The sequence below is a fragment of the Hippocampus comes genome, unplaced genomic scaffold, assembly GCF_001891065.2.
Source record: "Hippocampus comes isolate QL1 unplaced genomic scaffold, H_comes_QL1_v1.1 scaffold82, whole genome shotgun sequence".
NCBI classification, from domain to species: Eukaryota; Metazoa; Chordata; class Actinopteri; order Syngnathiformes; family Syngnathidae; genus Hippocampus; species Hippocampus comes.
Genome location: NW_017805135.1, coordinates 4,040,329 through 4,064,619, shown reverse-complemented (window position 1 = coordinate 4,064,619; position 24,291 = coordinate 4,040,329). Strand labels below are relative to the sequence as shown.

At 42.8% G+C, this 24,291-nt stretch overlaps 3 protein-coding genes and 1 long non-coding RNA gene across 10 annotated transcripts in view; 1 reads left to right on the top strand and 3 right to left on the bottom strand.

Annotated features, from left to right (window-relative positions):
• cd276 (CD276 molecule) overlaps nt 1-12,114 on the bottom strand; it is a 73,138-nt gene extending 61,024 nt beyond the window's left edge. For both annotated transcript variants that reach the window (XM_019866674.1, XM_019866673.1), the window contains exons 1-2: nt 11,825-12,114; nt 9,708-9,816 (exon numbers count right to left, since the gene is read on the bottom strand). In XM_019866674.1, coding sequence (XP_019722233.1) covers nt 9,708-9,765 — 58 coding nt within the window. In that variant the 5' untranslated portion in view covers nt 9,766-9,816; nt 11,825-12,114. The remainder of the gene's footprint in view (nt 1-9,707; nt 9,817-11,824) is intronic.
• Nucleotides 12,115-12,198: 84 nt separating this feature from the next.
• On the top strand, nt 12,199-16,323 carry ubl7b (ubiquitin-like 7b (bone marrow stromal cell-derived)). 4 transcript variants are annotated; one of them, XM_019866671.1, is made up of 12 exons: nt 12,199-12,220; nt 12,911-13,085; nt 13,510-13,629; nt 13,717-13,802; nt 14,052-14,136; nt 14,204-14,261; nt 14,331-14,467; nt 14,562-14,591; nt 14,813-14,832; nt 14,917-15,096; nt 15,861-15,974; nt 16,045-16,323. In XM_019866671.1, exons 2-12 carry the CDS (start codon nt 12,911-12,913, stop codon nt 16,183-16,185), a joined length of 1,146 nt encoding a protein of 381 aa, XP_019722230.1. In that variant the 5' UTR covers nt 12,199-12,220; the 3' UTR covers nt 16,186-16,323. The 4 variants fall into 4 exon arrangements, with proteins under 4 accessions (XP_019722230.1, XP_019722229.1, XP_019722231.1 ...); XM_019866670.1 differs by lacking the exon at nt 12,199-12,220 and adding an exon at nt 12,589-12,659; XM_019866672.1 differs by lacking the exon at nt 12,199-12,220 and adding an exon at nt 12,632-12,712 and having other exon boundaries at nt 14,920-15,096.
• LOC109513937 (uncharacterized) lies at nt 15,562-16,145 on the bottom strand. The gene is made up of 2 exons (XR_002167899.1): nt 16,039-16,145; nt 15,562-15,968 (listed from the first exon to the last, which is right to left on the bottom strand). It is a non-coding gene; the product is annotated as an uncharacterized LOC109513937 (long non-coding RNA).
• Nucleotides 16,324-18,585: 2,262 nt separating the features above from the next.
• Nucleotides 18,586-24,291, bottom strand: part of shf (Src homology 2 domain containing F) — an 85,890-nt gene continuing 80,184 nt past the window's right edge. For all 3 annotated transcript variants that reach the window (XM_019866657.1, XM_019866659.1, XM_019866660.1), the window contains one exon: nt 18,586-22,314. In XM_019866657.1, coding sequence (XP_019722216.1) covers nt 22,128-22,314 — 187 coding nt within the window. In that variant the 3' untranslated portion in view covers nt 18,586-22,127. The remainder of the gene's footprint in view (nt 22,315-24,291) is intronic.

The window sequence follows — 24,291 nt, the reverse complement described above, 5'->3', positions numbered from 1 at the left end:
ACCTGAAATGAATTTGACTAGATCAAAGGTATGAATACCGGCATTTGAGAATCGATCGTAGGCAATAAAACCTGGTATCAGATCAATCAAGATTTGAGAGAAACAGGCCTTTCGTGCATGCAGAAAAAGTTTTAGATCGAGGAGCGATGGGAGCAAATATAAGTGTTATGTTGATCTACTGTATTTTGTTCCGTATATATGCAACGGATTAGAAGTTCAATTCTGAATCTCATTGTTTGCACTCATGAATAGTGTTTCAATATTCCAAGAAGTGGGCCGTCAGTGATACTCCATGAAATGCATGTTGAGAGAAGAGGGGAGGCAGAGTGCAATTAAATCACTCTGAGAGTAGCCATGGCTGACTCACACCACCAGGTGAAATTCAGAAAGATGGGGAGAAAAAATGAAATTAAATCATAAAAATAAAAATAATATCTGGAAAGAAGAACAATCTCTAATTTCTCTACACTGGCTGACTCAAAGAAAAGAAGAAAATATCACAATATCAAATATAACACCTCTCCTACTCATCTCACTGCCTTTTTTTTGTTACGCTCTGTAGGGCCTACACAGGGCCCTTGTGTAGTCACACAGACCTGCAATTGGAAAGAGAACATCGGGAACAATTTTGGAATATGTATCAGGGGGAGGGAACTGGGAGAGGGGACAAGAGGAGACGAGAGCAAGGCCGGCGGCTGACGTCATGGAAAAGCGTGCATCTGATGTCCTATTCGTCAGAGGTGAAATACCATGTGAGGCATATCGCTGCATGTATTTTGTCTCTTTGAGATCTGCGTGCCTGTGACTCAGGGCTGCTCTGGTTACAGGAAGTATATCTGCCTGAGACAAGATACAAGATGCAGTAGCATAGTGGGAAACTGCGAAAGATGAAATGATTATTGATCTGAAGATGCTAGTTTTAATTCCTGGCTAGTTTGAGCAAACCATTTGGTGTGACAGTGATGTGGGGCCAGAAAAAACAAAAAAACAAATCAAGATGGTGCCCGCCATAGACCATAAATTGGAAGCTAACAAAGGACGTGGGAGTATGTGGACATATGTCTGCTTGCTTGAGCAATGCCGGGATGTACTTGTTTGTGCTCTGCCCCTCCTCTCTCAAAGCCAACAAACACTACACATCCAGTACCATGCGCGGGAACACTCGGCACCCTCAGTAATTGTTTGGCTCGTGTGACCACTGTGGACCACAGTATACTTCCCTGGCCCCAGTGTGGAATTGTTTAATTTTAATCGGGTGAGATTAAAGATTACACTGTGTGTCAGCATAATGAGGTCTTTTTTTTTTTTTTAATTAGCGACTAAAAATTATTCCAGGATGATGTTGTATTGGACATCGGTAGCAACAATTTGTGATGGCTCAGACGGTCTGAATGACGAATCAAGTCAGCAATTATGACGCGACACGCTGCCGGGAATAACTTCAAATTTAAAACGTACCATATATTCTTTGGTCAGCAAAGGTTTATATTGAGGTGGCACGGTGATTGTTTGGTTAGCATGTCCGCCTTACACTGCAGAGGTAGAGGGTTCAATTCTGACTCCGGCCTTTCTGTGTGTTCTCCCCGTGCCTGCGGTTCTCCCCGGATACTGCGGTTTCCTCCCACATTCAAAAAACATGCATGGCAGGTTAATGGAAAACTCTAAATCAGGGGTGTCAAACCCATTTTTTGTCGCGGGCCACTTCGAAGTTACGGCTTCCCTTAGAGCAAAATTGCAACGTTATTTATTACCCATGGCAATTTGACATTTCGATACAGATTTCAGCAAGAATCATGAAAGTTGACACACATGATTTGCTCCCGGGGGCCACATAAAATGATGTGGAGGGCCGGATCTGGCCCCCGGGCCTTGACTTTGACACCTTTGCTCTAAATTGTCCCTGAGTGTGACTGTGAGCACGAATGGTTGTTCGTCTATGTGTGCCTTGCAATTGGCTGAAAACCAGTTCAGGGTTTCCCCTGCATACAGCCCGACAACGTCTGTGATAGGCTCCAGCACACCCGCAATCCTCGTGAGGATAAACAGATTAGAAAATGGATGGACGGATCGATGCTTGATATGGAAGTTGGCCTTCTCACCACGCTTGGCCGCATGTTACTGTCATGCATGGCATGAACAATTGCTGCTGCAGGTAGCTTCACTTCTTCCTGATAAGTGAGGCAGTAAAAATGCCCCAAGCAACTTTTTGAACCGAAATAACCCAAATTAATCGAAGACTCGTTTCAGCCCATCTGTGAATATGACTTTTCTACGGTGCTACTGTCCCGAATCGTGACACACAAATTCAGGTTATGTCAGCTGCTTAGGGAACGGAACTCTGCCGAAGACCCCTGTATAGTGATGGGTGTCTTTTTCGAAAGAAAGTGGTGGTCTTAGGGGAGAAGCGGCTGGGTGGTCAATGAGGCAGTAGCCCCAGTGTCTTCTCCGAAAGAAAGTCGTGTATTTGATTTAGGAGAGAGGTGGCTGGCTGGTAGACCTTGTAGTCTTACCAGTGGGGTCTTCCCAGAGGGGAAGGAAGGACTCTCCTCTCCTGCCCTCTCTATAAAGACATGCTGAGCAGCCATCGAGGGCAGGCTGGGAGACGTCAGGCTGCCAGGATTTACACGCTGCACTTTGTGTTTATGGGCCTCAGCTCTGTTTGAGTGCCTACGTGACAGAGACGGGCACTTTCACAGCCGACATGAAATAAACTCATTTAAGCCTTTGCCGGCCGCTGGCAGCCGGTCCTGCTTAGCGGCGAGCGCTGACTAGGAAAGAAAAAAAAAAGTGTTGAACTGATCTTCACACCGCTCTCCACTCTAATTTCGAGAATAACCATCACTGTGGAACTTTCTAACACCTTCCTACAATAACAGTGCTTTTGTCAGGTGTTGACAAGCCGCTATCGCTATGTAGGCCTCTGATGATGGGAATGGAGGCTCGAGGCAAGTGTGGGTGCGAGCAGAGCATTTAACCGCATTGTGCTAATCAGCATGGGTTGCACCAACTGGAACGTTTTATATACACTGTCGCCGGAGACGTTTTTGATGAGTTATCTCGTATAAGAAAATGGCGAAGAAGACATTTTCAGTGTGGCTGTCCAAAGGATTGTTGCTATAAACGGTGTCTGAGACAACTGGCATAATGCACTGGCAGAGGTACATCGCAGTAGTCATTCAGCATGCTTGTTAGGTTTGGTTCAAACTTGATCCTTCACAAACATCATGCCTTTAACTTTGTGTTGCACCCCTTTTGTTCCATTGAATTCTTCGTCATTTTACAGATACTGTCAAACCTCGTTTCAACGTACCCCATCAAATACCTTTAAGATGGGGAAAAACTGAGATTCAGGTTCAACATCACGCTTCTCTAAATGAACAACACACTCCAAAATCATGCAGAATGTTATCCCAGAAGAGTGTACAACTCCATATGTTTTCACTTCCTGTCGTCGGAATGACCAGGTGTCCTGGTACTTTTTCTCCATATGGTGTATTTACTCAATGTTTGTGCTTCAACAACCTGCTGCACCTTAATATACCTTGCTTATCTGTGCAGCCTGACAATGGAGCCGATAATCGCACCTCATTACAAGCACGGGGAAATGTCTATGTTCCATGCCCACGCTCGTGCATGAGCGTCCTTAACCAGCATACTATAAATAAACCAACTTCAAATAAGGCAGCGTGTGAAAAAAAAAAAAAAAATCCAGTCATATTGTGTTGTATGACAGCATTGATGGCGTATATGCTGATGACCAAATCTGTGCCACATGGCACATGGGCAGCACTGGACATGGAAGGGGGTCAGACTTATTGTGCCAAAGCACAGTCGTGGTGGCAGTCTTTATCTCGGTAAAAGCTGGCCCACTGTGATTGTGTCCCAACGCCACCTATACCATCCATACGGCCTGGAGCACAATACAGAGTGCTCACACTTGCCAAACAATCCGACTGCAGTGGCCGAGCATGTCCGAGCATAGTATGGTCTGTTGGCCATTAGAATTATCCGCTTTGCTGGGTAAAAATAATAAATAAATAGAAATTACCGTATTTTCCGCACTAAAAGGTGCACCTAAAAGCCTTCAGTTCTCTTAAAAGCTCACAGCGTGCCTTAAAATCCGATGCGCCTTGTGTATGGTCATTACGGTAATATGTCAACCCCAAAATGGCTCCTTGCTAGAGACATCTTACAATGCAGAGTTCAAACTTAAGGCGATCGGTTTCACAGTTGAACACGGAAATAGAGCAGCGGCGAGAGAGTTCAACGTTAACGAGTCAATGTTAGAACTTGCTGTTGGTTAAGTGTACTGTGTGGCTGCTTTATTAAATAAGTTACTGACATCTGATCGTCGCTGTATAAATCAGGGTGTAGTGTAGTGTTCTGTTGGCATTTTCTTGAGCATAGCTCCATCTAGTGGATGCATTGTAGATTGTGTCGTATAATGCGGTGTGTCCAATGTATGAAAAAAAAAATACAAAATAGGCCATTAATTGAAGGTGCACCTCATAATCCAGTGCGCCTTTTCGTGTGGAAAATATGGTACCCTTAGACCCTTGTGAGGATAAAGCGGATCAGACAATGGGTGGATAAAGAAAAAAAAAAAAGGCATAAAAAAAGGTCAGCTCTTCCACAAAGTATCTTTTGAGTTTAATTCACTGATACACATTTGTGTTCTGTGGAATGTTCCTAAAAATAATGTATCTTTGTTCGTCTAATTAATTTAAATCATATTATGTTTTGAAAATGCATAATTGTCATGTATCAATAGCGTCTGTATCAATACAATCAATCTCGCGCCAAGACTCACCGCACACACACACCCAAAACGTGGTTTCCTCCATGGCCCCAAAGGCCAGAGACCACATTGATATTCCACACCTGCTTGACTACTGACAGGTCCGTAGCAACACAGTGTGAGGAGTTGGACACAAGTAACTCTTGACACTACAATGGAGAAGCTGTAAGAGAGCTGCAGTGGAGCAAAGAGCTTCCTGTCAGCGTGACTGACATCGGTCACGTTGACAAACATACGCACACGGCAAATAACAAATGTTCTCAGCACCGGGCAGTGCATGTTAAGTCACACACCGCCGGAAGTAAATAGAATTTAATAGTACAATGTAACCTTACAAAGTTGACCACTGCGAAAATCCATCTTTATTTACGTGGCATTTTCACAACAGCTGCAAAATAGTATAATGTAAGTTTCTAAACTTCATCGCAGCACAATATTTAGGCCTATATTTTCATTTTGTTCCAGAGATTATTTCCATTCATCGATTCATTTTCTTTGGGCCACCGCTGCAAGACACCTGACCTTTTATATTTTCTGCCACACAATTAGCGTCTCAGCCATCCTTTTGTCAAAGTAATAACTACCTTTCAATAACTGGACAGATATTTATACAATGATTGGAGCCATCTTCTAATCACAGTGTGCACACACATTGAAAGGATAATTCTCACAAAAGTCAATGGCACAGTTTTACTACGAGTTTGTGAATGATCAGTACAGGGCAGATGAAAAGGTGACTCCATTTACAGAGCAAGCTAAATGGGAAACAATTTAAGGTTTTAAACAAACTATTGTTAAATGGTGCATCACAAACCCGTCCCAGGTGGGTCAGGAAGAGACTAGTAAACGGGCATCTTAGCCATGAACCTCTTCAAATTTGTACCGTTTACTCCTGAGTTTGATTACATCATGCTCTTCAATGCACTTTTTCATGTTATTGTATGTATTCATCTTTAAAATGGTCGCACGCATGTTTTAATAAAATACATGTTTGGTTTGTTTTATGTAAATGTGACGCAACTCACCATGAAAAAATCTCGGCCTCAGACTGAGAAGAGTGCTATGCTTGTACAATACTGCCCCCTTCTGTCAACTTGTATTGTTACACGCACATTTTCATTCTGGGCGTTTTAGACCGACCTGTCGACTGTGTGAACTCCACATCTTCACACGCAGCCTTTGCGCAAAAAAGGGGTCACTTTCAACATCAAGCTCTGAATAGAATCTCCTCCTTTCTTATGTTTCTTTCCACAGGAAATCACAAAGGAGTGGCCTCGCCAGGGAGACATCCAGGTGATCGGCTGGATAAGGACTCAGACTTGCTTATTTCCCGCAGAGTCATAAATCAAGATGCGATGTTCTTTTGTGCCGTTTTTTTTTTTCCTTCAATCTTGCTTTCTCTCTCCATCCCCCCTTCTTTCTCTGTCTTTCTTTCTTTCCTCTCTTGCCTTCATTCTTGATGCGAGACATCTCATATCCTGTCAATAACCCTCTAATGGGCCCGGGCAGTCAGATAAGAGTGAGCCTCTGGCTTACAAATCCGTAGACACCGAGAGCCTTTTGATTAGCTGTGGTTTCACAAATGGGGGGGAAAAAAAGAAAGAAAAGGAATGCGGCTGGCTGACAAGGTAGACACGAGGTCACGGGATCAGATCTCACTTGAGGACAGAAAACTTCAAGGTTGAAGAAGAGAAACAGCAGGGCGATAAAGGCTTCCTTGATTTCCCTTCACAGGATGTTGTCCATCTTTCTCTTACAATTTAACAGCTTGTTTAGGGCACTGCACCATACTGAAAAGAAGAATATTTTTCTCTCACCATATGTATTCACAAATTAACCCATTCCCTTTTTTTTTGTTATACATATTCTTTTTGTTGATTTGTGCTCTTCTGAAATGGCCCAGGATGCAAGAAGATGGCGCCAAAGTCCTTTTTAATAAGAAAGTAGTCTGTGTCAAAGAACTAAGTTGAAGTGATTCGTCTTTATTAAAAGACAAATTTCCTCTTCTTACTGCCTATTACAAGCCTTTATTTTTCAGGGGAAAAAGTAAGATGAGTTTGAAATGCTGACAACATGAAGTGTTAAGGGATCATAGTTTATGGTATGTTTTTGTTTTTAACTGTTTAATCTGGACAATTATAAACATTTGGGCGTGATCACAGTTCGCTGTTTTTCTTTATTTGTCGCTGAGCTTGGTCCCTGTCTCCCGGGAATATCAAAGGTTTACTGTTTTGTCTTTGTAATGCTCTTCCATCCTCGCTGCCACGTTGCCAAACCACAACCACTAACAAGCAAAGGGTGTGTTTGGTTAAAGCCTTACTGGACTTCCCCTTTACTCATTATCCCCGTGCAAGCTGCCGCCTCAGCAAAGAAGCTGAGCCGATAACGGTTTCCAAGCACGGCTCAGCATCCACCCAAACCATTCACGCAAGCCCACAAGACGCGCAGTCAACCACACATGACTCGGGGTCCCGCACAACCCCTGCAGAAGTGCAATCGCTGCATATTACCTGAATCAATTTTTAAACAGTCCCACAGGCCTGCATTTTGACGACTTGTTGAAATAATCATGAGGTGCTTGTTGGGTAATGCACTCGGTCTCAATGAACGCGCAGGGGAGAAAGGAAGGAGGATGGAGGTAGCGCTCGGGACAACAAGACTGATGATGTACGTGATTGCGTATGCGTATCGTCTTCGTCGAGATGACCCCTCCATGGGATCCTTCAGCGGACGCAATTGAATTAACAGGAGCATCACAGATACAGCATAATCAAAATTGAATTTATGTGCAGACTAAAGTGAACCCTCTCTGCAAAATCAATCACAGTGTTGGAGAAAAGGACGACATTGGGGGAGGGGCAGCATTCAGAGCTATCACACTTGTAAGGACAATCGGGAACAGAATATTTTCACACCTCGGGGGATATTATTAAATCACACAAATTAATGTGAATTAGCCCTAGGCTCCCCTCCTAGGGTGAAATCTGGTCAAATTTCTAGGTTGTATTAAATTGTATTAAATACAAATGGTAGGCTCAGGTGTGAAGACTGTTTCGCTCTGGCTGTGCGAATGTAACAGTGGATTAAAAATTACAAGCTACAAGTGAAATGGCCAGCCAATAACTCTTTCACTGGCTGACACTGCTCAAAGATAGTCACTGATGCTGCTCTTCGGTGTACATTCCTCTGAATTTGGTACGGGAACCAGTCCAGCGTCTGTTCCACCTGTTGTCTGGTTTCAGCTGGGATAGGCTCGAGATACACCGCGACCCTTAATAGGATAAGCGGGACTGAAAATGCAAGAATGGATGCTCGAGAGTGAGACAATTAGACACCAAATTGAAAACCATTACCTGTATATTATATTGGGCCTTTCCCAAGCTTTTTATGCCACTTTCCCTCTTCAACAACACAACAAAGTTGAAAGCGCCGGTCTATCAAATCGTACGACTCAACACCATTTGAAAGACAACAACATACTGTATGTCACAATAGCACGGCTGATACAGAAGCACAATCGGGTTTGAATGTAGTTTATAAAAGAAGAAATCAAATGCAGTAAAAAGTGAGATAACATATGACCAAAAAAAAAAAAAGTATATAAGACACAATGTATTTTTATACCACTGCAAAATGCAATAATAATGATAACCACTTGAGATGAACATGAGCAATGGTCAGATTTTGTACAATCGCCGATGGGTCTAATTTCTCAGCCATTTTGTTCTTGTTGTTTGGAAACAGGATGCCATGTTGAGCTACTAATGTTACCTTTTGATTAAGCGCGGGGACTTCACAATCTGGACACCCTCTGCAGTGTTTTTGTATCGAGTTACATGTGCAGCAGCCAACTAATTCACTTAGTGCTCCACTTAGCGGAGAGAAACTGAATCATTGTATGAGCCGCCCACATCTACTCCTCCTCCATGTGGATGCCACGCCGCCAGTAACGAGCCAGCCCGTGGTCCAATTTGTGTCAGGAGTGAAGGGATGCCTTATGAACGAGTGATTGCACTGAGGTCCACTGAGGCGGAACTGAAACAGATGACTGAATGTTGTCATGTAAACAGTCTCCCTATCTTGCATTCAAAATGAAGACCCACTCTGTCACATTTTTTTTCATCAGTTCAGTGCGGTCCTCAGAGGAATTGGCTGTGTACAGAAAATAGGTTGAAATTATGTTGTTTGTTTTTCCAAAGAATTTCCTGAACTTTACAGGCTTTCCCAAGGATGTCGGGCTCACAGTTTGACATGCTGTATCGGCCGGTATGAGAGTTTAATTTACACAATATAGTCCATCCTACACCAACAGCGCAGAAAAGAAGGTTATAAAACTTTCACGGTGTAGATCCCAATTTTTGACATGCTCGACTCCATTCTTTTATTTACAGTGCCTGGAGACGTTATCAAGTGGGCCTGTGCCTATTTGTGACTTGTTTTATGATGACCCAACTTCTTTGCTTGTACAGAAGTGAAACTTTCAAGTTATGAATCCTTCATTGCGACATCACCCAGCCGCCCCTTCACAACGACTGGAAAAGCTGCTCTAAAAGCAGTTTCCATCGAGGGCGTCGCAAAACTCCCCACGGCAATCAGCTGAGCACAGACACCTGATGAAACACCAACATTGTATATCTTCATAGATCCCGAACTCTGTCCCTGGCATAAATATGCCAGGGAACCATTAAAAGTCTCGCAACTGAAATAATGTCAGAACATATCCGATGTATCAACAGTTTTCTGGACCCCTACCAAAGGGCCCATTAAATCTACCCCTTAAGAAACGACCCCTCGTGTAAAACTACAGGAACTTTTGAGTGCCGTGCTTCATTTTTGCCCTGCGAAGGCCTTAGAAGAGAGAAGATTAATGATCCTCAAGGGATATATTGTTACCACAGCTGACACCCACCAACAGCTTGGAAGGCCAACATGGCAGACAGGAGCAGGGGCAGCAGCAAGGACATCATGGTGATCCCGGGGTGGATTCGTACGGTGGGAAAACCTCTTCAGGCGTGACGCTGCAGGGATCAAAACAGAGCAATTAGAATGATCTTACTTGCTTGTCTTCTTTTTTAGTCTTCTTTCGTTGATAGTTTCAGTAATGTCAAAAATTCTCCCGACAAATAATACCACTCGTCTAAAAACGGCATTCTGGTTAATATTGCATTTGTGGAACATGAATCAAGCAGCAAAATGCACCCATTTTTATCCATCTCAGCAGCTGGCAATTTTGCCACTTGCTGTCAAGTGAAAATGACATCACAGTGCCCAAGGGCTCAGATAACGACCAAACGCGGCTGACCTGTTTTCTCAGTTTGGTCAAGTGACGTGGATGGGCGTTCGCAATTTGAGCCCATAAGTTTAAAATGAAGTAAGACTACAGTGTCGAAGATGTTTTACATTTTTCCATCAGCCTCATTACTTGACTTGAGCAAAGAGGATGTGGGTCAGTCTTGCAGCCTCATCATGACCAACGTTTCCATAACAAAGCAACTCGCCACTTTCTTTGGACTGTCCAAGCCAACTCCACAGAGCTAGGAAATAAAAACATCCCCCAAATTTCCCTCGACTTGTCCCCTGGAGAGCACAACGTCAAATTGGACCAACCAAACCACAGGCCAACTCTGCCTGGTGGTATCCAGACACCAGGAACTGAGTTCAGTGCTCCCCCCATTCCAGCAATGCAAATCCTTTGAACTCTCCTTCGTTAAAACTTTTTATAACTTTCTCAAGTGGGAAAAGATCAGGAGCACACAGCGGGAGAGGGGTGAGGGAGGGGGGCATTGACTTACACATGATTATTGTAACAGGAAAAGATCAAATCGGTGGCACCCGTTATGACAACAGCACAGAAGGAAGTTTTGGAAAATAATAGCTTCAACGAAAATGCTAAAATGTGTCATCTGTGCTCTGTTATGTTGACATTTTGGAAAACCTTATTGTCAAAAACTGTAGAGATACAGTATACCATACTTGTTTGCGTTTTCATTGCGTTTAAAATAGACATGTTGATGACCCTGGAAGCACCCTGTACTTTTTCTTAGAATTTTAAAACAAAGCCAGCTATTCTCTGGATGTCGAAAATTAAAAAGGAAATCTTCAACCAGCTCAGCCCCAGTAACAACCGACTGAGATTTGCCCAAAAAGTGGATGAAAGAACAACATTAGTTTGTTAAAAAATGGTACAACTATATTGCAGTCGGACTGATTACCATCAGATGAATTAAACTATCACCAGTCAGCACTTCTGACTCACAATCAAGATGACAATCTGCAATCCACTATTCGGCTGTCCTGTGTGGAGTTATGCGTGTTCACTCCAGCTTCCTCCCACATTCCAAAAACATTAAGTGTGAGGTTAACTGAAGACTAAAGATGTGGGAATGCAAGTGTGAATTGTTTGTCTCAATGTGCCCGGCAATTGACTAGCGATCAGTCCAGGGTATCATCTGCCATCCATTTTAAATTAAATGGGATAGGCTCGCGCTCATCCATGATCAAATGGCTCATGGTAGCATTACAGAAAATGGATGGATGGACGCAGTCACGACAGGATGACTTCACCGAGAATTACTTCCCACTCAAGCTATCCGGATGGGGACTACAACATCCTCTACATCCCAAAGGAAGTTGTACCTGCCTGCTGAACAAGCATGTGATAAAGAACGTAAAGCCAGGAAAATCCCTCATAGAAAATTCTTTAAACACATCTACTCTAATCATTTTAAGTCAAGTTTTTTTTTTTTTTTTGAGAGAAACTTTTTTTTCGGACCATAGAACGTAATGACTCCACTTTGCCAACCGGGGGCACCACGCGTTTAAGGCATTCAAACGCTTCATTATTAGCTTGACCATAGATTCGCTACGAAAGACAAAAATACATTTTTAAAAACGGCATTAATCCTGCAAGAAAGTAAGAAAGTATAAAAACCCTCAGCTCTGAGTTCGTGACTTTGGTGCCTGTTCTGTTAAATAAGAAGCTCCAATCGTAACATGTGTGCCAGTAGTAGATGAGCAGTTTCTTACCATGGTCGGACAAAGAGGAGAAAAAGTGCTCAAGTGACGTCCTCGTCTTTCCCGTACAGTCGATGTTGCCTTCAGGAGCAGTGGAGTTTTTTTTTTGAATTCCTCTCGTCCCGTTATGTGACAAGATAACGGTGTTTTGTTGTCTTAAAATGGCTCTGTTGGGGTTTATCAAAGTGCGCGGGTGTGTTCCATTGATTTGGAACTGGTTCCTTTCACTAAACCACTCCTTGTTGCTTTGCCCGGTGGTGATGTCATCTCGAGGAGGGGCGAGTCGCGTCCCACTTCGGGTTCACCGCTCGATGTCTGCATAGAAAACTGTAGTCCGTGAAGGCCTCATTCGCATTTTCTTCATGGACAAACTCATTTTGAAGGAGCATCATTAAATACAGCGCTACAGTATGTGACTTTTACACACTCTCTGGTAAAGTAGAAATAATAAAGTAGAAGAAATGTGTATCTATTTATAATAACTGCAACGAACATTAGGTTGTCAAGTTTGGATAACTCCTCCTGACCTTAATGAAAATAACGCATCATGATTCATTTGTCTGGAATCACATTTTTCCCCAAGACATGACGCAGCGTCGGCTGAACAACCCAGTGGAAAAAGTGATTAAGTGCATATGATAATACCATTAAAATAAATAAAATAAAACATGCATCCCAGGTTTAAATTGTACGTTTAGGTAAACGTCTTAGTGGGATATTTCTTTTGAATAAGAAAATACACCGTAGAAGGACCTGGAAAGTCCCCTTACGTGTACGCTGACTTTAAACGCACCACATACCACGTGACTCAAATCTAGGAAGTGAGTCTCGCGTCAACATTGAAAGTGTGAGTGTGCGCATTTCTTTAATTAGAGCGCTAATACTCAAGTTTTCCACGGGGTATTATTATATTTGTACTCTTGCCTTTACCCATTCAAACATGTCAGAACACAGTGAAATAGATTCAAATGTATATTTGCGAACTAGAAACTGCATCTGCGTAATATCGGCTAGCCGTGATTGCTTATTTGTTAAGGTTGCATAGCCTTTCTTGCATTAAAATATAGAGTTTCACTCGATGTATTGTTTTCGCCCCAGATGGCTTCCACAGACTGGTACTTGTCCCTGAAGCTGCTGGATCAGCCCAAATCCACCTTCCACTTCCCTGAGATGATGCCAGGGGACGTCGCACCCGGAGGATACCGAGTTGCCACCTTAAAGCAACTTGTGGCCGCTCAGCTCCCAGACTCCATACCCGACCCGGACCTTATAGGTATTACAAAGATTAAAGCAGAAGGTAGCTTGCAAGGAGAGGTGTCATTTGTTTCATGAATGCGTCGGGACGAGGTTTATTGTTTGGGATGTATTTCGTTGCAATTACATTTCATATAAGGACATAGAGAAACTACTATATTTCCCTGTATAGTGAAAGTGGCCATTCATTTCCCATTAGGGTTAAGACTCCACATTAAACGTCAGCTTTACAGATGGAATGTCTGCTGTAGTAAACACACGTCCTGTAACACAGAGCAGTGTTAGTTACAATAAAGGTAAATTTCAGTCACCCAGGAAAATAATTAGGTGTGTTCAAGTTGTCAACATTACCTGGGAGCGAAGAAAGCAATTCGGAAGATGTGTTTTTCCGACATGTTCTATGTCTATTTGTTCTCCAAATAATGTGTTGTATGTTGGTCCAGAGCTGGTCCATTGTGGGCGTAAGCTGAAGGACGACTTCACACTCGATGCCTGCGGAATTCAACCGGGATCCACGTTGCATGTACTGAAAAAGACTTGGCCAGAGCCTGAAAGCATTGCAGGTGTGTCTAGTGATACTCTAACATATGTTAAGATGTTTTTCATTTGAAGCCAAAGCATTAAATATGTCTTTTGGGGTTTTTTTTCAGAACCTGTGAACAGAGCCACTGCGGCCAGGGAGTTTCGAATGCTTCACGCGGCCCTTCATTCGTTACACTCCACCTACAGAGATTCAGTGAGAATGACTTTAAATATACTTTATACACGTATGTATTGACTATTCGGTACAACTGTACAATCTCAATCTTAAATGTTGCCACTGACTAGAGCGCTCAAGTGTCATAAAGGACAGAGTTGATCCTTCTATGCTTGCCAAACAGAGCTCTCGAAATGTAGTCGACAGGTGCACTGATTTCTCTGTCACAAAACAGCCAAAGAATAAGTAAAATGCACAGTCAATCCTGCGTCTTCTTTCTCCACCCAGGTGTACAAAATGCTAACCAACAAAGAGTCATTGGATCAGATCATCGTGGCCACACCAGGACTCAGATCTGACCCGGTGGCTCTCGGTAAGATGTGACGCTTCTTCTTCATTGGTGCAAAAATGCAAATGCTGACATTTGGAATCCGCTCCAGGCGTGCTGCAAGACAAAGACCTGTTCGTGCAGTTCACAGACCCCAACATGTTAGACACGTGAGTACTTGTTTTTGTCTTAATAGATATATGTATGCAAACCTTGAAGATTCCATTGGTTCCTCACAGGCTCATCAGCTCTCACCCGGCCCTGGTCAACGCAATCATCCTGGTGCTGCACTCCGTGGCAGGAAGCACGCCCACGCAGTCCACTGCTGCCTCTTCTACCCGCAACACCTCAGCCAGCTCATACAGTGATATGCCAGGTCGGTATATTTTTTTTCCTCTTGTGTTCTTTTTTTGATTAAACTCAACACTACTTTCTTTTTTATTTTATTTTTTTAATTTATTTTTTTTAAGGAGGCTTCATGTTTGAGGGCATGTCTGATGATGATGAAGACTTCCAGCCTGTGAGTTTTCGCTCGCATTTCAGCATTGGACTTCTTTTGAAGCGTTAATTCTGATGAATGAGCGTTATTTTTCTGTGCATGTAGCAGGGCAGCCCGGCGGGCCCCTCGAGCAGAGCTGGGCCATCGGTGGGCATACGGCCGCTCTCTCTGAACCACAGCGGTGCCACGGGCCCTCGACCAATCACGCAGAGTGAGCTAGCTATGATGAAGACTTCCAGCCTGTGAGTTTTCGCTCGCATTTCAGCATTGGACTTCTTTTGAAGCGTTAATTCTGATGAATGAGCGTTATTTTTCTGTGCATGTAGCAGGGCAGCCCGGCGGGCCCCTCGAGCAGAGCTGGGCCATCGGTGGGCATACGGCCGCTCTCTCTGAACCACAGCGGTGCCACGGGCCCTCGACCGATCACGCAGAGTGAGCTAGCTACAGCGCTAGCCCTCGCTAGCACGCCGGAAAGCAGCGCAGTGACTCCGACCACAGTCAGCCAGGTCAAGCCATGCTGGAACATCTCACAATTACACAGGAGACAAGCTTCATTGTGTGGATGCTGATAATTAAGCGTTCACGTTATGTGCTATTTTAAGAAATAAATTATCATGTCATATGAGTGACAAACATTCACATCTATGTGATAGATATTTTTTTTAAACGCTGAGACATAATCTCATTGATGCTACGAAACATCACAGATATGAGTGACAAACATTCACATCTATGTGATAGATTTTTTTTTTTAAACGCTGAGACATATTCACATTGACGCTACGAAACATCAAAACATAAGGTGAATGCTGAGACGAGCATTTACATAACTATTATTGTAAATCAAAAAGCATTTTGCATGAATGTTGAGATGAGCATTAACATGAATTATTGCGACCAAGCATTAGTTTGTAAATGCTGAGAGGGGAATATTCACATGAATACTTAATGACTATCGACACAAATTTGTGAATGATGAGAGACCAACATTTATACTAGTGATATTATGCATCAAAAACTGATTAAATGCAGAATGACCCTCATTAACACTAATGATACTGAGGATCAGAAAATGAATGTGAATGCTGAGCGATCAGCATTCACACCAGTGCTATTGTACAGAAAACATAAGACATAATATTGAATGCATATACAACAGCATCCATGGTATGCTATTGCGTGGCAATATTTTTCTCATTCTGTGAATGCTTTTCTTTTTTTTAACGAGATTGCTATATTATGGTATGAAATTATTATGATTTGGCTATAGGCCGAGTCGTCGAGCAGTGGCCCACCCATGCCGGCAGGGACCCCCGTCAGCAACGACCTGTTCAGCCAGGCGCTGCAACAAGCCCTCCAAGCCACCAACATGTCTGCCCTGCAGGTAAAATATATCTGTTAAAGAGCATACTGAAACATGAGTGAATAAAACAATTGGCGCGCGATACCTGCAGGGCCGCTGGCAATCGCAGATGCAACAGCTCAGAGATATGGGCATCCAGGATGAGGAACTGATGCTCAGAGCTCTGCAGGCCACCGAAGGAGATATCCAGGCTGCCCTGGAGCTCATCTTTGCCGGCGGACCGGGGCTCTGAACCTCTGGGTGAACAACATCCGTAGGACTTTTTGTTGTCACATTATTGTCATGTTCTATGTCGTATCATAAGGTCCTAATACATTCTGTTATTTAGTCACTATGCTTGAAATAAATGGAAATAAAGATGTTTTGGAAAGCCTCGTTTTTGCATCCTCAACTCAGCTATGTCTATATAGCACGTTAAAAACAACCGCAACTGAAACAAATTCCATTCATCAATGATGCTGTGAGAGAAAACCCCATAAAATGACCAACATCATAAAAATCTGACTTTCGTTAGTCAAATGTTATCATAAAATAACTACATTTGAAGAAAATGTAATTATTTAGCATCGATAACAGTACGAACTAAGTACATGCATTGGCATGTATTTTTGAGGATCTTGCCATCGAAACACTATTAAAGGCATGCAAAAAACGCAAAACATTTGTCGTATGATCGAAATATTCTTTGTATAACTAAGCGGAATCGCAAACATTCATTTCGTCTCAACCATTCTCAACTTCGGTTTGCTTGAAGGTGCGGATATTACGTACCTAATGAAGTGGCCGGAAATGTAGTTATCACTTTTGTACACTAGATGGCAATATAGTTCTATTTGTTTCTGTCTTGACTGACTTGTTGAAATTTGTTTTTACTTTGGCTCGCCAGCCACGAAATTCGAAGTTATAAATACATAATAGTTTATTAGATGAGCAGTAAATATTTTGTCTTTGTCGTGTATTCAATCAAATATCGGTTGAACCTGATTTGCAAATCATTGTACTGTACTGTGTTGTTTTTTTTTTTGTGGTTAGCACAACGCCCCAACTTCACTCAATTGAATTTGTCATTTGTTTGTGCACTTGGAAGGCTACTTAATGGTTTGTCTGTTATGCAGTGGCTACGTCCTAATTTGTTGACTGGTTACGTATAGGCTTATTCCTGGTTTGTATAGCACGCAGGGAACTTCTTGATTTATTTGGAATAAAATTAAACAAAAATCACTTAAGCACCATATTTAGGCTCCACTAGTGCATTGTATTGATTGAGATTGGTTGTTTTCTGGTCATAAAAAATATCTGGACTGCAGCAATGGCTGCAACATGATGTGTAAATGTTTCTGTAATCAAAGCAGAACAGATGAGAAGAACAATAGCCATTCACATGAGACCACCTTGACGACGAAGAGGGGACAGGGTGGTGAAAAGAGGTATCATTAGCATAACGTCTGGTACCTGAGATTGCTTTCTGTCACCATGTCTGCTGTGAAATGGTGGACAGCAGGCCACTTCTCTCCCCTCAAAGCTTCATTCAACTGCTTTCAACCCACATTTTTTGTACTATAGCCTCCATCTTGGCTCTTTCTTTTGTGCACAAAAGCTCCTGTGACGCGTTTCATGCCTTGATGGAAGAGGTGGAGATCACGTCTGTGGAGAGTCACTATGGAACCTTGGAATAAGAAATGGATTACCTGCTTGCTTTCAGCGTACTGCTTTGATGAATAACACTGTTAAAGACAAAAGTGGCAATACAGCCTTAGTGAATGTGTTAAACATTAAGGATTTAATTTGAGAAACTACACATTGGGCAGGCTACTTCCTGGCTTGTCAACGTATCAGCGAGCAAGCTACAGTACTTTCTAGTTTGACAGCAGCAACTTCTGGTTAAATTTGTTAGTAAGCCTCAGCTTCTTGTTTCACTCGGTTGGCCACTTACCTGTTTATGTTTTTATAGTAGGTTTTTTTAATCGTTTGTCATTGTTAGTAAGCTGGCTACTTATTATTTTTGTTTAAGTACCTCACAGTGAGCTACTCGACTCCTAGCGGATTTATGTGAAAGTGGGATACGTTCTGATTTCTTTGTTAGTAGTTTTCTGTTATTGGGAAACATTTTGGTGTGATTATTTCTGTATTTTCTTACCTAACCGGAGCTACTTTCTGGTTGGTCAGTTTTTGTTATTGAGCAAATTATATTGTTCAGATGTCTTTTTTTTTTATTCCTGAGTTGTTTACTTCCTGTTTTTTTCATTTAGTTTGGCTACTTTCTGCTGTGTTTGTTTTTGAAATAAGTCTAGCACTGATAGTTTGTGTTCTTTGTTAGTTAGTAGGTTACTTTTTGGTTTGACGATAATGACAGCCATTACTATTACAGATTCTAATTTGCTTTTAACTTGTTGACATTCCCTTGTACTGTGTATATTTCTTAGACGCAGTCTACTTTATGTGCGCGCGTGTATTGAGTGAAGTATAGTATCGTGTTTCTATATGGATCAATATGCAACTTTGCAGTGGCTACCAATAGCCGCAGTCCTTGTCTCAAACAATGTAGCAGCGGCTCGCTATTTACAGAGAAGCGTAGCCATGGAAACTGGTGTCATCATCAAAAAAAGGAAAAGCATCACACGACACTCCGCGCTTTAGTCATAATAAACCCTATTTCTTCTTTTATTTATTTACTGAGATGCCTTTGCGTCCCCCGTGCTTACGATACATTCAGTATATACATTTGGCCATGAGGGGGACGCTGTACATACACACTCACACGCACAATTTAAGACACTTCAGACAGAAGAGATGCTTTCCATAGAGATGTATGAAGTGTCCTCCGTGGATTGCAGTCTATTTCCTCCAAAGCTAAGTAAGGCCTCCCTGTTAGTACTATAACACCCGTTTGCAGCAGTCATTAAGAGCCGACGTCGACATTCATTTATCTTCTCAAAATCTTTTCTCTCATAGGTCCACTTAAAGTCGTAGTAAAGCTGCAGAGACGTCGTCACCGCGACCGCACCCTGTTCGACTTTTTAGGCAGGGGAGTCGTTTCCATCAACCACGTGGGACGGTTGGTACCATTGAAACACTAATCAGGAGTCTTCCAGTTGCATAGCACACACTTAGCAGTGATCTCTCCAAAGCTCTACAGTATGAACACTCGCCAGTTAATTCCCCTAAACTTGACCATTTCTTGCGTTTTTGCTCAGCAAGCAACTCGTTTAAATGCATGCAAGTGTTTCGCTGATAACTAAATAAAAGCCAATGATTGGAAGAGCTCTAATTGTGTTTTGGGGCCATCGTTGTTCATTTGTCTAGCAATGTTTACGCTAACTCAATTTTGCAAAATTATCAGGGTGCCAGGGCATACAACATCAACAGTGGAGCCTTTGAACTCAAAAGTTTTTTTTAGATGAACAATTTGGAAATTTTAGAGGGCACAATATTGTCCATGGCAGTCAATCTGTTCCTGTTGTCCATGAAGGTGTTAAATCAGAATGTTAAAAAGTAGCAGGGCAGATGAAAACTATCTACTACAGTAGAAGGACACTTGGAACTTGAAGGTGTCAGCAGTTGAAAAACTCAAAAAATGACTGCAAAGTTCGAGAAGGAAAATAAGGTCGATGGCAGAGATGCGCATCTGTGGAACAGCAACGCTAACATGAACTCCTTTTTCATTATTAGCGGGACGATTTGACAACTTAAGACAGTGGACCAATGGATCGGACCATTGATTGTCAAACAACTAGGGTCTATGACGGTATTGCGCCACATTTGTCTGTGGACTAGCATTGCTAATGCTAATTAGGTTACCTGAAAACTCCACAACAGTTCAACCGCCAAACCTGAAGGTGTTGGTCGTCAATTTACAGAAACTTGCCGAAAGGCTTTGTAAGGAGAATACAGACATAATTTAAGAATTGGAGTACAAGTCGATTCTCTTCCTTAATTATTCTACATTGCAAAAAATCTTAAGTGTGCTTGTTGAGCAAAATCCAGGAAGAAGTGATGGGCCTTCTTAAGGTGGTTCAAAGCAAGACCGCCAGTGTTCTTGAGTCTTTGTAATGGGAGACGTGAAATGTATAGTTGCAGTTTAAATGTTCATCGGGGTTCCATCAAACTGCGCTGCGATTGGTCAGGAAGAATTGGGCCGAGGCGTGACGAGCACACAAGAAGAGCAAAACGAGAGCACCACAGGAGTCACCCCGGAGAACACGATCACGACAAAAAAAAGTGGGGCGCTAATTAGCCCACCAATAAATTACAGTCAGGGAATAATCGTTCAAAAGCAGGATAGCAGTCAGCTGATCTCCATGCATGATAAGGCTTCAACCAAACGTTTGACATCACACAGCATTGTAGTAGTGACAAAAACACACCAAAGCCGGGCTTGAATTGTCCTCCCCCCGCCCCCATTTTTTTTCTTTTAAATCCAAAATGAATGATGCCATTTTAAGGAAATTAGGAAGCAGAGAGCGGATCGATGCGGGCCGTCCCACTGTACCTATTGATCTTCAGACAGACGGCTGAATGGCATTGATTTTCTGAGGTAGACAATGCAGGCGTTGTGGCAAGGGGGGAGGCGGGACGGCTCCAGGGTTAAAAGGGGGGGTTAGTTCCTCTACTTGGGCTTTTTGGATGGGTTGACCCGTCCATCACGCTCTCTCCCCAGCATGTCTTGCCACTTAGGTTGCCATTGGTGTAACACACCTCCCCCTCGCTGACGGATGGCGGAGAGTATGGATGATGACATGAAAGAGAGATCAACGCAAAAGCCGGACACCCTCAGACTTCTTCATGTTCCCCCTTTGCAATACATCTACGTGCATAGACTATCAACTAGGGATGGGCATGTTAACAATTCGTGGATCTTTACGTATTCTGATGTAACAGAGACAAAATAGAGTGCACCGCTCGGCTGGAACCAGCATCAGCGAGTTTGACGTCTTAAAAAAAGGGCAACATGTCAGAGAGACGAGACTGCCGCATCAGCAGGGCCATAGTCTAGTTTCTTCTTTTGTCACCCATTCTGGAAACTGGAGTTCAGAATTTGAGGTTGTCTGTTTGCGGGCTACTCGCTTTGTTTCTTAGGTAGCATGCTAATTCCTGACGTAGTTGATTCACTGCTGTTTGAAAAAGACGAACACAATATGTCAGCTAAGGCATATGAGGAGTGACTATAACAAAATGAGACTGTCACGTGACAGCAGAGCGCTATGCTGGTATCTGAAAGCCGCAGTCTCCTTTCCTTATTGTGATCTATCCTCGCAGACCTTCACAATAGTGGCATTTCCTGGCAACATTAACCCTCTCAATACCCCATCAGCATGGAAGCAGGAGTCTAGTACTTGATTGATAATCCAATCCTGGGACTCGTTTACTCCCTGGCTTGCTTGCTTTTCAGTTAGTTAGAAGGCCAGCTAAAACATACGAGTTATGACAATAAAGAAACGAGAGCAGGGGATGCACACAAGTCAGGAATCTATAGTCTTGTTTCTTTTTTTGTCACACATGCACCCAGACCACCATTTAGACATCTTCAGAAAGTGTCTTTTTGGTCAGTAGTCTAACTGGCAATGAAATGGAAGTTCAGAACTTCAGGAATGCGCTGATGCCGGTTCCATTTTGTCTAGTTAGCAGGCTACGTCACAGGTTTGTTTGTTAGTTTAGAAGCTAATTCCTAATGCAATTTAGGAAAATGGAGTGCACTGTTCAATAAGTCTCAGTTGGTTTGCTGTCTAAAGAAGGTCAATGTGACAAGTCCCCGAACGCCTACGGGGGGTGTGACAATGACAAGTTGAGATGTGCGTGATCACAGCCTGAAAAAGAAACCACAGTCTGGTTTCTTAACTGTCACAAATCACACAGACCTCAACCATGGCGACCTTTTTGGTAGCATTATCGAGCGTTCATTCTGCTGAAACCCAATTGAGTCAGGTGCCCATCCTTTGTATTAGCCTCACAGAAAACCCAAGTTTTCCAAATGAAGAGCCGCAACAAATAAAAGTGTTGCCTCTCAGTGGGAACCCCCCAAAAAAGGGAAGTAAGCGTGTGTTGGTCATAAATAAACAAATAAAACTCCTGCATAAAAGACGGATCCTTGGGAATCGGTCAACAAGTGAGGTGAGTCAGAATCAGCAGTTTTGAGATTTCCCTTTCCATAATGGGGGTATTGGTTTGTGTGGGGGACTATAGTGTCCTGATGGCGATGGGGTACAGCAGGGACATATGCTCGGCCCCCTTGATGGGCAGCTTGCGGCTGGAGTAGAAGTGGATGATGTCGGGCACGCTGTCGAAGGGGCAGCTGTTCTGGCCAAGGACGTACTTGTTCTCCTTGGTCCTGGACAGCTTCATGTGCATGAAGCCCTGGCTGCTCCTGGTGACACACAAAAACACAAGAAAGGGTTGTAGGTATTGCGCAACCTGGGAGACGCGACAAAGACTTGTACTTAAAGTGCAGGGTGTCACGTGCCTGGCATGGGGATGAGGCTAATGAACCCTCAGGATAAATCACTTAAGCTAGAGCAGTAAAAGCAAATGAAGAGGCTCCCTGCACGCTTCCACCAGCCTCAGATCAATACCTTTTACAGTTTCTCAATAATCCTGTGCTCGCAAATAGAAAATTACCATTCTGAGGCAGGCCACAGGGAACCGCGTGCTATTTACATTCCATATATCTTGTTAAGGAAATAAACAGAGTATTCTGAATATTAGACTGAGCAACTCATATTTGTTGTTAATTGTGCTATCAGAAAGTTGCAAAACAAAAACTACCACAATATTTTGGTCATCGGAGGTGGTTGATGGAAAAATACACAGTTAAATAGTTAATGTAAGTCCCTCGCCCATAACTCCGATCCCAATCACAATACCGAAACCGTAAACCTAACCCCAAATCATAACTTAACCTTAATGCCGAACTCTGTATTTCTAACATTTCTATGTGTCTGAACAAAGATGGCAGTGTTTTCTACAACAGACCACGAAAGAATTTTGGTCGAAATTTTGAGTTTTAAGTACTGCGCATGTATTTCTTCATCTGGACAATGTGGAAATCGGGATGTGAAATTCCTTCTTTGATTATCTGCTATTGTAAGTGTACGCCCCCCTACCCCAATGGGTGTATTCGCACGCACAAAGAGAAAGTAGCAGACTAATAACAACAGAGTGTTGAAAAAAAAGCACAAGGTTCAATCTGAGGATGTCCTAAGAATGACATAATGCTGTCAAAAGAGTCGATGACTTCCTGTAGTTACCTCTTGACAGACGAGGCCACTGTGTAATATTTCTCGAATCAAGCAGAGTAAACACACCTCTGTGACTTCTCTGTTATTGAGTCTCCTGAGTGTCGTGAATGACTTGAAATTGGAACATTTCTGTACTTTCTGTATTGCCACTTCTGTTAGTCTGTGCTCGCCAGCCAGGAGACCTCTTGCTAAAAATAGTCGCTACAAAGTGTTTTTGATGAATCATCAATCCCTTGGAGGCGTATGCTAGCTTACATAGAGACGCACATAAAACAGAAAAACACTTCAGGGTTTGTTGTTTCTTTTTTTAGATTCCACGATGATTTGCCAGCAAATGTTTGGAGTTGTTGATGCACAATATTGTCCTTGTGAGACAGCCACAAGGACAACAGTGCTAACTCCTACCCTGATTCATAAGGGTTCCTAACTTCTTCCCACCCCCTGACCCTTTTCACTAATCACTAATCACTTATCTTGTCACCCCAACTTGAACTCCTGCTCCTCTGTCCTGACCTTTAATATAACTTCTTACGCCCAATTACAATTTTAAGATTCCCAGATGATTTGGGCTTGTCGATACACCATATTGTCCCACAAAGCCACGAGGACAGCAGAGCAATAGAGCACAGGTTTTGTCAAAGCAAGATGAATATCTGCCGTGGCTCGCATTGAGCTTGCTCGTCCTTGGCAATGGCGGCTTATCTCCCTGCCTTCGACATCCGCCGACATCCCGTAAAATGACGATCTGAGTGATAAGAATCTAAGATGTCAAAATAAAATAGACAGTCTGTCAAACGGTAATGATCCTTGCCTTTGGCGATAACCTTTTAAAATTTTACTGAGCGTCAAATATACCGCGGGCATCCCTCATTTCACATGAGCGCAAATTGAATTACCCCGACACCATTCTGTCTCACACCATATTGCCGAGGGCCCCCTTTGACTACTTCCACATCATCAGGAATCAGCCCGTAAAACACCAACACTTTGACTCACCGAAAGATTGTGCTTTGGTAAGTGCTGCTGTTTTGGTTTACAAACACGTTAACAACAGAGTTCTGCTGGGAAGGTATATATTTAATGTTTAGTCCATAGGATCTATGAAC

Bases quoted from the DNA above. Each gene is read 5' to 3' on its own strand.
- ubl7b (XM_019866671.1), top strand. From the start codon at position 12,911: ATGGCTTCCACAGACTGGTACTTGTCCCTGAAGCTGCTGGATCAGCCC. The intron at 13,630-13,716 runs GTGTGTCTAGTG...GTTTTTTTTCAG, and splicing joins AGAGCCTGAAAGCATTGCAG to AACCTGTGAACAGAGCCACT. The intron at 14,137-14,203 runs GTAAGATGTGAC...AATCCGCTCCAG, and splicing joins ATCTGACCCGGTGGCTCTCG to GCGTGCTGCAAGACAAAGAC.